General features: G+C 42.3%; 1 protein-coding gene across 1 annotated transcript in view; it reads right to left on the reverse strand.

Moving 5' to 3' along the window:
• LOC138753279 (latent-transforming growth factor beta-binding protein 2-like) overlaps positions 1-15,210 on the reverse strand; it is a 266,073-nt gene that overhangs the window by 187,576 nt on the left and 63,287 nt on the right. The window contains exon 3 of the mRNA XM_069916102.1: positions 14,285-14,564. Within this exon, the coding sequence (XP_069772203.1) occupies positions 14,285-14,564 (280 nt within the window). The remainder of the gene's footprint in view (positions 1-14,284; positions 14,565-15,210) is intronic.

A 15,210-nucleotide genomic window follows, 5' to 3' on the forward strand; every position in this document is an offset into this window, starting at 1 on the left:
CCTACGAATCCCAAGGACCTGAGATCTACATTCCACAGTTTTGTAAGTGTTGGCAAATTTGCATAGATTCTGGAATGGTTCCTTTAGATTGGAGGACAGCAAATGTTACCCCATCGTTTAAGGAAGGAGGGAGAGGAGAATTGGGAACAACAAACCGTTCAGCCTAACAACAGCAGTATCTGCAACAAAAGGGTATGAAGACAGAACTTCAAAGCAAAACAAAACTGAACAAAATCCGCATGGAATTATGACAAAAATCATGTTACACCTGACTTTTGAAAATGTGACCAGTACAATGGATGTGGGGGAAACCTGGTTCATTTGCAGATCAAGACTTTAGATCTGATACAAAACTCTTGGTCTATAATGAAGCATTGATCCCTGCTCTCCGGTGATCTGCAGTGATCAGAAACAGAATCTATATTGTCAAGAACATGGAATTTGTTGTTTTGTGGCAACAATCCGGTACAAATATTGTGCAAAGAAGAGAAAGTGAGGTAGTGTCTGTGGTCACCTCTAAATACTTGAAAGATACTGCTAATCTAGTCCCTGATCTTCAAACTGCACTATAAGGAAATCAGCCGCTCTCCCAAGCTAACGTACCCAGCTTTGAGGTCTTAACCGGTTTGATTCATAAATTCTAAGAGGCTTAGTTGCTGATTGTAAGAAGAATTCATCCCTCAGTACTGGTTGACAATCAAAGTTCATGAATTCTGGTCACTGGATTAAATGATGTTAATAATAAACCACCTCACATGATTAAATCCTCCATGAACGGTTTTAACCAATGATATCTGATATATTGGGGACAAATCTGTATTTATTACATGAATAAACGCTGTTGTTTGTTGAAAAATCACAGTCTCGCAAATAATGGACTCTTGCACGTTCTTTGATATCAGGAAATGAAAAAAAAAACCCCAACAATATTTTAGTAATGTTTCTCTTCAGATTCATTGTCAAACACCAAATATCAGTTTCTCTGTTAAAAAAAATGTTGTTTATGATTGTGTTTGGAGCTTTAATTTTAAAAAAAAGGAACAGTTGTTAGATATTAGAATATCTCCTGTGACAGGTCTCTTATTGAGTAATGATCCTGGAAAGGACCGTGAGCCTATAATTCAATTATGAGTACTTATTCCAGCTGTGTCTCTACAGCTCGGTATCGGTGCTGCGCAATTGCTCAGCAAAAGCAGGTGTAGGGCGCTCCTTCCGTCCGATAGCCTACTGGGCAAGGTGCAGTACCTGTGCAATCAGGGTCACGTGAAGCCATGATTGCAGATGGTGGGTGGATTTTACAAGCAGCTTCTACAAATTGGAATTTATGGTTATAAAGCTAAAAACGCAGGGCAGATGAATCTGTTAATCAGTGGCCAGGGTGACCCATCCAGTGTGGACGCTGCAAATGAAGAAGGGCAATGGGAAACCACTTCAGCATTTTTTCCTTGCACAATGAACATTGACGAAAGTTCCAGCTCAAAGATGGAGCCTTTGCCAAAGGAGAACAGGGAAGGCAACAACTTACAATTCAGAGAGTCGGAGATCATGACGGATGGAGAGACACGATTGCCCTCGCCACACGGCAGGGCCCCTGAATGAATGATCTCCGCAGCACCAGCCACATCACAATTTGCAGGCCCTTATCCGCACCAACAGCAGTACGTAGTGCCTTTCAAAAGTAACTGAAGTCCGCAGCTGCAACTTGGGATGCAGCAGATAGCTACTAACACCAGCCTGACATCTCATAAACATCTTGGGGATTTTTTATGCCATTTTCTGCCAAATCTGGGAGAGGTCCAAGAAAAGAGAAATAAGTTGGGAACAGAAAGAGATGGAAAATCCTTAGGTCACAATCAGCAGTATTGCAACGTCTTCAAAACAGAAGCAACAATACAAGAATTATTACGTCGGAGCAGAAATGCAAACAAATAAGCCTATAAAACCATAAGATACACCCCATTCTTCAAGTCAGGTTTATGCCATCTAATTGCATGCATCACACACAGAAACACAGCCAGACAAAACACACATTCAGATAAACAGTACATATAGAGGACAAGTACTGTGTACAAAAATACATAAATAAGTATTGTTTAATGAGTCTTGGATGGTCAGTGTGAGCAGTTCCTTTGGTCGATTAGCGTTCTCACTGCCTGTGGAAAGAAGCTGTTCCTCAGCCTGGTGGTGCTGGCTCTGATCCTCCTGCGTCTCTTCCCTGACGGAAGCAGCTGAAAGATGGAGTGTGCGGGATGGAAGGGGTCCGCAATGATTTTTGCATGCCATCTTCAGACAATGACCCCAGTAGATTGTGTCGATGGGGGTGCGGGGAGACTCTAAAGATCCTCTCTGCCACTCTTATGGTCCTGTGGATTGATCTCCATTCCATTTCTTGGCAGCAATCATCCCACATTGTGATAAAGCCGGCCAAGACACTCTCAATAGAGATCCTGTAGAAGGGTTGACAGTCTTCGCAGGAAATGCAGTCACTGTTGCGCCTTCCTGACAAGAGCAGAGATGTTATGTGTCCACTATAGGTCACGAGCTCAAGGGAACTTGGTGTTCTCCACTACAGAGCTGTTGCTGTGTAGTGGAGGGCGGTCATTCCTGGTCCTCTTGAAGTCCATGAATATCTTCGTTTTGTCCAAGTTGAGACTCAGGTTGTTACTTTCGCACCATATCACAAAATTTTGCATCTTTTCTCTGCAAAGCGACTCATTGTTGTTGCTGATGCAGCCCCTCAACTTTGCCCCGCCATTCCATTATGAGCTGATATATTCTTCCACTCGGCTCCACTCCCCTACCTTCTCCCCATAACCTTTGGTACCCTGACTATTCAGATACATGACAATCTCTGCCTTAAAATCACTCAACGACTTGGGCTTCACAGCTTCCCGTGGAAACAACTTCCAGAGGTTCATCACTCTCTGGCTAAAAATTCGTCTGCATCTCAGTTTTAAATGGGCGTCCTTCAATCCTGAAGTTGTGCCCTCTTGTCTGTTCTTTCAATGCATCAAAGCAATGATGGAGAAGTTGCTATGAGTCCTGAACCAATATTATTTTCATTCCTCTGTCTCCTCTCTTCAGTCATAGTTTCTTCCCGAGAAAAGTAACCAATTTAATGAAAAGTAGAATAAGGCCTACCACAGGTAGTAAAATCTGTTTGAGAATGTGATGCTAAACAAGAAAGTTTGGAAATGCTAAGATTGTAGATCAAGGCACAAAAATACTGGAGAAACTCAGCAGATTATGCAACGTTCTTGATGAAGCAAAGAAATGTGCCCAAAGTTTCAGCCCTGAGCCCTTTGCAAAGGTATTGAGCAAAAGGCAGGCAGGGGTCTGAATAAAATGATGGTGGGGGGGGAGGGGTGGCAGAGGACCCACAGAAGTCATGGGTGGATAGGGATGGGAGGGCAGAAGAGAAAAATGCTGAGGTGATAAAGGGAGAGCGTAGCTCTCTGAAAGGAGAGAGGAGTGGGTGGAGAGCCAGAAAGGAGATAAGGAAAGAGAAAGAGAGAGTGGTGGAGGGAAAGGGGGGGGATCCTAATGGAAATCAGAGAAGTCGGTGTTAGTGCCATCTTGTTGGAGAGTGCCCAGACGGAATATTAGGTGTTGTTCTTCCAATTTGGCAATGCCTAACAAATTGGCATGAAAGTGGGGCACAGAATTGAAATAGGTGGTTAGTGGGAGAATATGATGTGTCTCCTGCAAAGAGTTTTCCCAAGTTCAAGGACCCTGGATTAAACCATGGGACCAGGAGCCTGGAAAATGGGAACAAAGCATGGCAAACATTATCTGGTGAGCCATTTTTGAAAATGGTGGAGAAGTAGATTTTGAAGTTATACTGCAGTCCCAGAAGACATCAGTAGGTCCTTTTACAGAAAAAAAAATTCCCGACTGTAAAGGCCAATATTCTCCATCCTCACGTTGCTGAACCTACCTTCATAAATCCTCCGCGCGCAGCTCCAGGACGCAGAATCTGATCCTTCCTCAGGCTGGTCACACAGGTGGAGTGGAGCGCTCCACCTCGCTCCATAAATGGACTGGCTGGGAGCAGGCTGATGATGTCATCAGCCTGCAACACAGGGGCATGAATTGTAAAACCCCGACTCCGCACACGGCAGGGAATGCATTGGAGGTACGTTCTGATCATCAGTCTGAGAGCATCGCAAACATCGTTCTTACCTGCTCTACGGTCGCCATTTTCTGAATGGGCTCTTTCCCACTTGGCACGTATATATGACGTCATGATGGTGGGCACCAGTCGGCCTCCCTCCATCGACTCAGTTGGACTCAACAAGGCGCCGCTCTTCATGAAAGCAATGCTGGAGCAGGCTTTTAGGCCTTCTCTATAAAAAGTTAAGTGCAGAGTGTTTCCGCCAATGGACCTGGCCTCGAAGCGGCGCCCCTCCATAAAAACACCCAGAGAGGGTGAGATGCTTAAGGACGAGTGTGTCCGTCAGAAAATCAGGGACTGAAGGGGATTCAATCCTCTTCTAATCATCCAAACCCTGAACAATGACCAAGTGGAATCTCCTGCTGAATGAACTGTCGCCAGTGGCTTGCAAAGCAACAACTGTGTTGTTTATTCAGAAAGCGTACAAAGTAAAGGGAGGAAAGTTTAGGGGAGACATAGGGTATACGTCGTGGGTGCCTTGGCCCGGATAGTGGTGGAGGCTGAAGCATTAGGGGGATTTAAAAGACTCAGGCACATGGATGAAAGAAAAATAGGTAGGGAGGGTTTCGTTTTTTATTGGTAGGAATAGATGGGTTGCCACAACATTGTGGGCCAAAAGGCCTGCACTGTGCTGTAGTGTTCCATGTTAACTCCATTGACCTCGATGGATCTATCTAACTTTGCAGGGTTTATTATTCTCTCCATCAATGCCAATGAACGAATGGTGATTTGTTACCTTTCCTGCTTTGATGTAACAAACGACTGTGTCATTGTTGCCTCTCAACATATGTTGCAAATTATGTATTTTTGTTAATTATGACCCAAGGAAACTGGATTAAGTCTGAACACAGTTTTTCTGTTGTATGATATAGAGCAGACATTCTCAAGGGCCCCCTTCCCCCTACTGCCACTGGGGGCCACAGCACATTTAAGGAAGGCCACAGACTGGAATTTTTTACACTAATTTTATTTTTTAATTAATTTAATTTAGACATTATAGTCGCACTAGGCACCCAGTGACCGAAAGAACCAAGCAGAGTCAAAAATGAGTTGTCGTTAATAGAACTCTCACGTGCGCTTGAATCCCTGGGAACCCTTGCGACTCCTGGGTCCCCTTTACCATGTCAGCTGCCAGGCTATGGCCCACATACATAGCTCTCACAGTCAGATCTGCCGTGGACTTGCCCGTGACTCCGTGAGCCTGCTGCGTGGGTGAGCTGCCACAGCGTACGCCACGGCCCACGAACATGTGCCACCCATATACACCTGATTAGCCCACAACACCAGTATGTTTCGAATGGTGGGAGGAAATCGGACCGCCTCGCGCAGACACAGGGAGAATGTAAAAACTCTTACAGACAGCGCCAGATTTGAACTGGGTCTCTGGCGCTGCAACAGCATTGCGCTAACCATTACGGTAACCCTATTTTTCTTTGATTCTTAAAAATTCAGTCTGTAGAAGAGAAATACAGAAGAAACCAACTAAACGTGACTGCTTCACAGAGAAAAGAACCTATAACCTTTGAGGAGAGTCCTAAGGGAGCCATAGCCAGAATAGTTAAGAATAGCTGATGTAGAGGATTTAGATCAGTGGTTCTCAACCTTTTTCATTCCACTCACATCCCACTTTAAGTATTCCCTATGCCACAGGTGCTCTGCGATTAGTAAGGGATTGCTTAAGGTAGTTCGTGGGTGGAAATAAAAAGTTTGAAAACCACTGTTTTAGTCGTACTTTATTGACTCGTTATGTGCACGGTTTCAGAACTCCAAAGGAAATGGGCCAATGACAATTTTTCTCAGGCAAAATATTTCAGTAACAATTGAGTCTAGAGCAGTGATTCTCAACCTTCCCTCCCCCCTCATATACCACCTCAAGCAGTCAGAGCACTGATAGCATAGGGATTACTTAAAGTGGGATGTGAATGAGTGGAAAGAAAAAGGTTGAGAACCTCTGATTTGGACCTTAATCTTTCGGTCATAATGTTTTACAGCCCAGAAAGCTGGTTCTTCTGCCCAACTTGTACTATTTACCTGCATTCGGCTCATCTTCCTCTCAAACCTTCCTATCCATGCACCTGCGTAAATATCTTTTAAACACTCCAATTGTCCCCACCTCTCCCATTTTCTTGGCAGATTGTTCCACTCACCTACCACCCTCTAATGTGAGAAAGGTCCCCCACGGGTCCCCCTCTTAAACCTTTCCACTCTTGGTAGCTTGGCCACCGCTTGCTGAATGCTGCCAGAAAGCCACTAAAAAGGGCAGCAGGCGCACCGGTTAGTGCTTCAGCAACCTGGGTTCAATCCGGACCCCCTCTGCTGCCTGGGGCAGTTGGCATGTTCCCACTGTGACCACGTGGGTTTCCATTGTATGCTCTAGTTCTTTATTGGCTAATTGGCCACTGTAACTCGTCCCCATTGTGGGGGTGAGTGAAAGAGATAGGTTATAGGGAAATGGTTGTGGGGAGGCGTGGACTCGGTGCTCTGTAATAACACCCTCTGCGTCTGAACGAATGTTTAAAGAGGGAATATGTCACATTTCTTAATTTCCCCTTGGATAGTTGAATTCATTCTTTCAACAGCTGGAACACTTCAATTTCACCATCATAATTTGCTTCAACATATTTATACTGCTGGCTCAAATTGGTAAAGAATTGTCAGGGAAACCACTCTCTATCTGATCTCTCTCCAAAGATGATGCAAAGTGCAGAACAAAATCCTTACTAAGAAAAGAATTGAGAGCTGACCCTCGCAACACACAATCAGTAAATAATCTGAAGGAAATATTATTAAAGAAAATTCTGCTCATCCACAATGATCTCCATTCTGCTCAGAGTCCAAAACCTCATTTTGGGTATTTTTTTTTCTGTAAATTTACTGGTAGATAGGAAACTATTTGTCACAGTAGAGGAATTACAGCATTTAAAAGACAATTGCAATGTTTAAATGACAGATGGATGGATAGGGAAGCTTTTAATCTAGTGGTTCTCAACCTTTTTCTTCCCACTCACATACCACTTTAAGTAATCCCTGTGCCATCAGTGATCTGTGATTAGGAAGGGATTGCTTAAGGTGGGATGTGAGTGGAAAGCTCTAGACCCAACTGCTACTGAAATATTTTGCTTGAGAAAAATTGTCATTGGCCCATTTCCTTTGGAGTTATGAAACCATGCACATAATGAGCCAATCAGGTGTGATTAAAACAATGGTTTTCAAACTTTTTCTTTCCACCCACATACCACCTTAAGCAATCCCTTCCTAATCACAGAGCACCAATGGCATAGGGATTATTTAAAGTAGTATGTGAGTGGGAAGAAAAAGGATGAGAACCACTGGTTTAAGAGATACAAAGTAAAAGTAGGCAAAAACGACCCAGTCAAGTAGGGTCCTTGGTTGGCAATTTATTTAGCACAGGTTACAAGAATTAAATTCCCACAGTTATTTTTATCAGGTAATATTGAAGGGGTAAGACCATAACTGAAATTATCTATATAGCAAAAAGAATTTGCAAAGATTGCCGAAGCAGCAGCAAGAAAATGTATAGCAGTAACATGGAAATCGGACACCCACCTAGGGTGGGTGTATAGCTGCATTCTTCTGGAGAAAATTACCTCATAATCTAAGAAACTAATACGAAGTATTGTTGAAAATTTGGCACCCGTATTTTCAAATTGAGGGAATTGATTTATAGGTGTTTTTCCCTAAGCTTCGAAACTTCGTTAAACTCTTTGGAAGTATTGAAAGATATCAGTTCTCTTTCTTATCTTTTTTTTTCTATGCTTTTTTCTTACTTTTCTTTCTTTTCTTTTCCTGGGGTATATTTTGGTGCGAGGGGGAGGGAGTTGGGTTTTATACCATCATGGATTTGAAACTAATACTGTATTTTGCATTTGCCTATGATTAAATATATGGAATTTTTTAAATAAAATTTTCAAAAAACAAGTAGAATCCTTGGCCAGCATGGACAAATTGGGCCCAAAGGCTTGTCTCTGTGCTCTATGACTCCAATTAGGCCTGAGTCAGACTTCACTCTTTAGCCAAAAAAAGGATTATGAAGTTGCACAATGTTTTGAACCATTGTGGTCCTAAAATGTGTCAGTATTCTCCTCAAAACAGGATCAACTCATACTTACTTTATTAGTGGTATTTTGTCAAGTGATCTGGAGCTTGATTAGATAAAAGTGACTCAGAAAGTTGAGACATAGAAGATGCATCCATTGGTATGCACCAAGTCCAATATGAGTCCTTAGCTTCTGCTAAGGTGTACCTTTGCAAAGATGGAACAATGTTGCCCCCTGCTGCTCGCATTTCAATTGCGAACACTTTTCCTTTCAGTGAGTGACGATGCCCAATGTTTTGCACCAATAAAACCGAAACTTTCGACCGCATTTTTATTTCCATTAAAGACCTCCCCAATGCATTATCACAAGGGTATTAAGCATGGATAAATACTACTACTCAGTTCCAGAAAGTAACAGATCAGTGATCTTTACTCCTTTACTGCTTCTGGTGTGGGACTCTGCAAAGTTCCACAAATGTCAATTCAGAACATTAAATTTATTAAACTTGACAATAGACCTTTTAAGTTTCGTACTCCATTAATTCATGTGAATAATTACAAAGGGAAAAAATGGGGTTAAAAACTGTAGTGATATATTTTCACCTTGTACATTATTCACTACCTGTGTGCTGTTGTATGTATGAGGCTGGCCCGCCCACTTGTGACTCATCTCCTATGTCTCCTATCTTAGGACATGACCTCTCTCCCACCCTTCCGGCATTCCTGTACCTGGATCCGGGCCAGACAAAGTCTCGTGTGTATTAAAGCCTATCATTCCCCTGCTCTCGACTTTGTGGTTATTGATAGAGCCTATCAGAAACATTTTTTCACAAGCACAGAAAGAAACAAGAAAATCCATAGTCCAGATGGGTTTGGAGTTACATCAAAGAACATTGCAGTAACGGACCCTCTAATAATTCCTTACATCAAAATGATGCTTCATGTGACGGCTGTTATCAGGGCTGCTTGTTCTACTAAATTAATCTTAATTGACAAAAGAGCTCCAAAATTCAAGTGGAATTTAAGAGGTAATTCCTTTTATTCTTTTGTCACTTTATATTGGAAATAAGTTGGATCACTCACCAGGTTATATTTGAATTGCCTTTGTAATTTAGAATTACAAATAATATTTATATATAAACCTTCATATAATTTCTCGCACACATTTTTGTATGTACTGGAAAGATTTACTCATTCATTACTTATTCAATTCCTTTGAGACAAATTAGTTGTTGAAATCTAAAAGGTCAGACCACTTAAAGTAAAACTGAATACAATTTGCCTGGAAGAAGATTAGAATCAAGTTATTTATATAAAGCTAGCTAAACTCTCCAAAACTACAGCTGGGGATCCTAATGTGCTCTATAGTACTTTAAACGAGAAATGCCAAGTTCTGTCTACGAATGTCCTGTCACTTTAAGAATTTCCAGAAGAGCTGAATTGCATGAGGATGGCAAAGCAGCAAGGAGACAACTGATCAAATCCTCACCCACTTTCTAATTTCTCTGTAAGGACTTGGAGGGTGTAAAGATCAACTGAAGCGAAGTGCCCTTTTGTACGGCAGGGAATCGCACCAGACGATTGGGGAAAATGGAGGTCACCTTTTCAAATTGCAACTCTTGGTGCAAACTTCCTTCACTACGTGCTTTTCAAAACACAATGATCTTGCTGCACATATTCTGATTACATCTCCAGTGGCTCCGCTCTTTTTTTTCCCCATCGATTCTTAATTTTGAAACGGGAAAATTCTGTTCGTGGTCATTTTCCAGCGTGTAGAGAAATGGAAGATAATTTAAAAACAGTGAAACACGAAAGTCTGTAGTAAATCTTTATATATCTTTGGCTCCTATAGACACTGAAAAGACCGGCTGAGTTCCTCTAGCATTTTGGTGTAATTTAAAAATGTACATGAGAGTATTTCAATCCAAAGATCCATTTCCTACAATTCTGGTGTGAATGTCATTTTAAATAACATAACATAACATAACATAACAATTACAGCACGGAAACAGGCCATTAGGCCCTTCTAGTCCGCACCGAACCAAACACCCCTTTCTAATCCCACCTCCCTGCACAATGCCCATAACCCTCCATCTTCTTCTCATCCATAGACCTGTCCAACCTTTTCTTAAATAATACAATTGACTCCGCCGCCACTATTTCTCCCGGAAGATCATTCCACACAGCTACCACTCTCTGAGTAAAGAAGTTCCCCCTCATGTTACCTCTAAACCTCTGCCCCTTAATTCTTAACTCATGTCCTCTTGTTTTAAACTTTCCTCCTCTTAACGGAAATAGTCTATCCACATCCATTCTGTCTATCCCTTTCATAATCTTAAATACTTCTATCAAATCCCCTCTCAACCTTCTACGCTCCAAAGAATAAAGACCCAATCTGTCCAATCTCTCCCCATACTCCAGATGCTTAAACCCAGGCAACATTCTGGTAAACCTTCTCTGCACTCTCTCCACTCTGTTTATATCTTTCCTATAATTAGGCGACCAGAACTGCACACAGAACTCCAAATTAGGCCGCACCAACGTCTTATACAATCTCAAATTTGTTAAGTAATCTTAAAATCATGCAGTTCTTGAGGAATTGCAAACGAAACTGTAATTGAAGCTTTCATTATTTCTTTCTTTGGAACATTTGTATTCTCAAGAACCACTTCATTGTCTCATGTAAATTATGGCAGAGGGCATACTCTGATCAAGAGCTAAATGCCTGCAGCATTGTCTCAGCATCATGAATCATTAATAGAGTCCATTTACCAGAAGGGAAGTGAAAGTGACAGCCCTTGACATAAAGGCAGTGCTTGGCAGAATATCACATCAACCCAAGTAAAATCTTAGTCAATGAGCAGCAAGCGGAAACAATGCAGCAGATGGATTCACACCACCCTGAAGGAATGACGGTGGTTAAGTCAATCATCCTGCCTCCAAGCCATTGATTAGGCAGTGACCTAAAGCTGCAGATGCAGTCATGTTTTCTGATGGTTGCTCAGTGTTCAATTCCATCCATATCTCTTCAGAAAATGAAACAGTCTATGTCTGAATGCAACAAGGCCCTTGGCAAGGGCAAGGAACATTTCCACCACAAAAGTGCTTGGCGAGAGTGGGGGGGTGGCTTGGGAGGAGGGAGGGGGGGAGAAAAAGTCACTGTAAATGTGTGAAAAAGAAAAAGTGTATATCATGGCTATTGTGATTTATGGTGTGAAAAATAAAAAATTAAAAAAAAAAAAGAATCTAACCATTTAGTGGTTCTCAATCTTTTTCTTCCCACTCACATCCCACTTTAAGTAATCCCTAGGCCACTGGTGCTCTGTGATTAGGAAGGGATGGCTTAAGGTGGGACGTGAGTGGGAAGGGAAGATTGAGAATCACCGCTCTAGACCCAATTGTTACTGAAATATTTTGCTTGAGAAAAATTCTCAATGGCCCCATTTCCTTTATGTCTTATGAAATGGTGCACATAACCAGTCACTGTGGTACGATTAAAGCAGTGGTTTTCAAACCTTTTTCTTTCTACCCGCATCCCACCTTAAGTAATCCCTTACTAATCATAGAGCACCGAAGGCATAGGGAATACTTAAAGTGGGATGTGAGTGGAAAGGAAACGGTTGAGAACCACTGCTTTAGGTGTATCAGCAAAAGGGTTGTGATGGTGGAGGAATTTCAACTTTCTTAATATTGACAGGGATTGCCTTTGAGCAAGGGTTCGATGGGGTGGAATTTGTTAACTGGATTCACAAAAGTGTTTTGAGACAATTTGGAGTACGTCCGACCCGAGACGGGGCAGAACGTGACTTTATCATCAGGAAATTAAACTGATGGTGGACATTTAAATAGATAAAACACTTTGGGAGCAGAAGCGTTTAATTTTGCCGGTGACGGAAAGGGAAAATGTTGGCCTTTAACCCTTTAGTTAATGTCCAGAAATGGGGGAAGGCTCATTTCAATCGCAGAAAAGAAGACCTGGCGAAAATCGATTGGGAACAGATATTTGCTGGTGAAATAACTGCAGACAAGTGCTAATCTTTTAAAAGAAGTTTAAATAGAGTTCAGGGCCAATGTGTTCCAGTAAGGATGAAAGACAGAGATGGCAAGATTAGGGAATCTCAGATGACAAAAATATTAAAGATCAGGAAAAAGAGAAACATATGGCAGGTATAGGCAGCTGGGTTCGAGGGAGTCTTTTCAGGGAATATAGAATGTGAAAGAGAGAAATGAAGAGGACAAAAAGGACTGTGGAACATTCTTGGCAAGTAAGATTAAAGAGCATCCCAAAACTTTCCCTAAGTACTTTAGAAGCAAGAGGGTAGCCAGGGCTAGGGTCAGTCCCCTTCGGGATCAATAGGGTAATCTACGTACACAGCCGAGGGATGTGGGTGAGGTCCCAGTGAATGTTTTGAACCTGCATTCACCAAGGAGAATTGTATGGAGTTCAAGGAGGGTTAACATTGTTCCTTTAATTAAGAAGGACAGCAGGTATAAGCAGGCTTGGAAGCCTGACGTCATTGGTTGGGAAATAAATGGAGCGAATTCTGACAATAGACAATAGACAATAGACAATAGACAATAGACAATAGACAATAGACAATAGACAATTGTTGGAGTTTAGAAGGATGAAGGGGGACATGATTGAGGTATACAATATCATCAGGGGGATAGACAAGGTGAAGTTTGATTACTTGTTCCCAATGATGGGGGAGACGAGGACTTAGAGGGCATAGTTTAAGAATACAGGGTAGGCCCTTTAGGACGGAGATGAGAAAGCATTTTTTTACCCAGAGAAGTGTGAATCTGTGGAATGCTCTGCCACAGAGGGTGGTAGAGGCGGATTCGCTGACTATGTTCAAAAGAGAGTTAGATAAGACTCTTGTGGGTAACGGAGTTAAGGGTTATGGGGATAAGGCTGGAAAGGGGTACTGATGGTAATGATCAGCCATGATCTAAAATGGCGGTGCTGGCCCGACGGGCCAAATGGCCTACTCCAGCTCCTATTGTCTATTGTCTATTGTCTATTGTCTATTTCTGAATAACCATTGCCCAGTAAAATTGGAACCAAAGAGGATTTTTTTCTATTTTTGGATCACGACTATAACTTGCTACCGATGGGAATTGGGGTAACCATCTTTAACTAAATTCATGGGTATAACAGATAACATTTTTGGACATGGGGTTGTGGGGAAAGTAAAGATTAGGCAAAGATCAGAAGTGTCACGATTCCACAAGATTGCAAATCAGGATCAAAAGACCCCGGGATTTGTATGACATCGGCTCATATATAAATGCAGAACTTTTTTAGTTGATCAAAAATACACTAATCCAGTTTTAGTCATCTGTTCTAAACCAGACCAACAACTATTTCAGAACGAATCATGTAAAAAGAAGGAAGAATTTGTCAATATATCAAAATAGAGTCACAGAATCACACAGCACAGGAACAGGCCATTCTGCCATCATGTCCATGCTACCCCTATACTTGTTTCATTACAGGAAATTTCATTGCCCAGCACTTGCCCTATTGTTTTCTGACCCCAACCTCTGATCTAAACACATGTTTAATGTTGTGAGATTACCTTCCCCCACCAACCCTTCGGCCCATGCATTTCCAGTTTTATGCTACCATATGCGCGCATGTAATAGCCGATGTTGACCCCCTATTTTTGGCCCCAGCCGCCTGCCCATCAGAGCCCCCATCACCTTAACGGTAGACACTCAACTGGCCCCCTAGCCACCCACCCATCCGATCTCCCGATCGCGGACTCTTACCAACCACGCAGCACGCAATCTTAAGCAATTGGAAAATTTACTTATCCGGCATCTACCAATCCCCTTAGGTGCCAGATACCATGCATTTTAGGATACATCCAATTTTTTGAGAAACTAACATTCTATTAAATTAATTGTTTGGACAATATCCAATGAAAAATGATATGATTAATTATATCAGCAATGTTAAATGTTCTACCTTCTTAAAATAGCAGAGTCGAAACTTTTACCCTGGGAAGTTAAGCACCAATAGAGAAGAATAAATGAAAATTACTCACAGATGACGAACGCTTTGCCCAACTGATGGAGTTCTATCTCTTGCTGAGATTTCATTCATTCTTCTGGTGTTGTTCTTTGCATTACTGTGAGTTTGCTGGATAACATTTGAATACGAGGCAGATGACCGAGAAGGATAGGATCTCGACGAGAGAGTGCGGGGAATGTATGGTTTCTCTGGAACAATTTCCTCACACCTGGAACCCTGGAATCCTGACCGGCAAACGCAGACTTGTGGTCGAGAACACGAACCCCTGTTTTGGCACGGTGGGTCACACACAGCTGTTGAGAAATATCACATTGGAAGCAATTAGCACAATGCAGATTCCCAAAAGCTTTTTTTTGTTAGGTTTTAAAAATGATATTCATTTGTCTTCAGAAATCCGTTGATCAGACAATGGGGATTGCCTTCAAGTGTGTCAGTGGGTGGTAAAATCTGGCAGGAGTTGATGGAAATGTGGGGAGAATAAAATGGGATTAGGGTTGGAAGAATGTGAGGAAAAGGTGGTTGATATTTGGCACGGACTCATCCTGTTTCGGTGCTGAAAGCTATCATTGTGTGAGAAATGGAGGGTAATGGGTGTGAGAGAAAGTTGGATTGAGTGGAGTAAGTGACTCCAAAGCCGTAGAGTGAGGAACGATAAGCTTTATTATACTTTAGATGTAGCTGGCCCGATTCCAAGTGCTCGACTGAGGACAGGGAGAGGGAAGTTAACCTTTATTCTAGGGTCACAAGGGGTGGAGTCACCAGGGAGCGAGTCACCAGTGGGGGACGGGCCAGCTACCCATTGGTAGTTACACATTCGTATCACCACGTTAGGTTTATTTTGGTGGGCCGAAGGGCCTGTACTGTGCTGAACCATTCCCTGTTCTATGATTCCATGACCATTCTGATGACTGCCACCCCCCCCCCCCCCCCCACTGGCCT

This window comes from Narcine bancroftii, chromosome 2, assembly GCF_036971445.1.
Source record: "Narcine bancroftii isolate sNarBan1 chromosome 2, sNarBan1.hap1, whole genome shotgun sequence".
NCBI lineage: Eukaryota > Metazoa > Chordata > Chondrichthyes > Torpediniformes > Narcinidae > Narcine > Narcine bancroftii.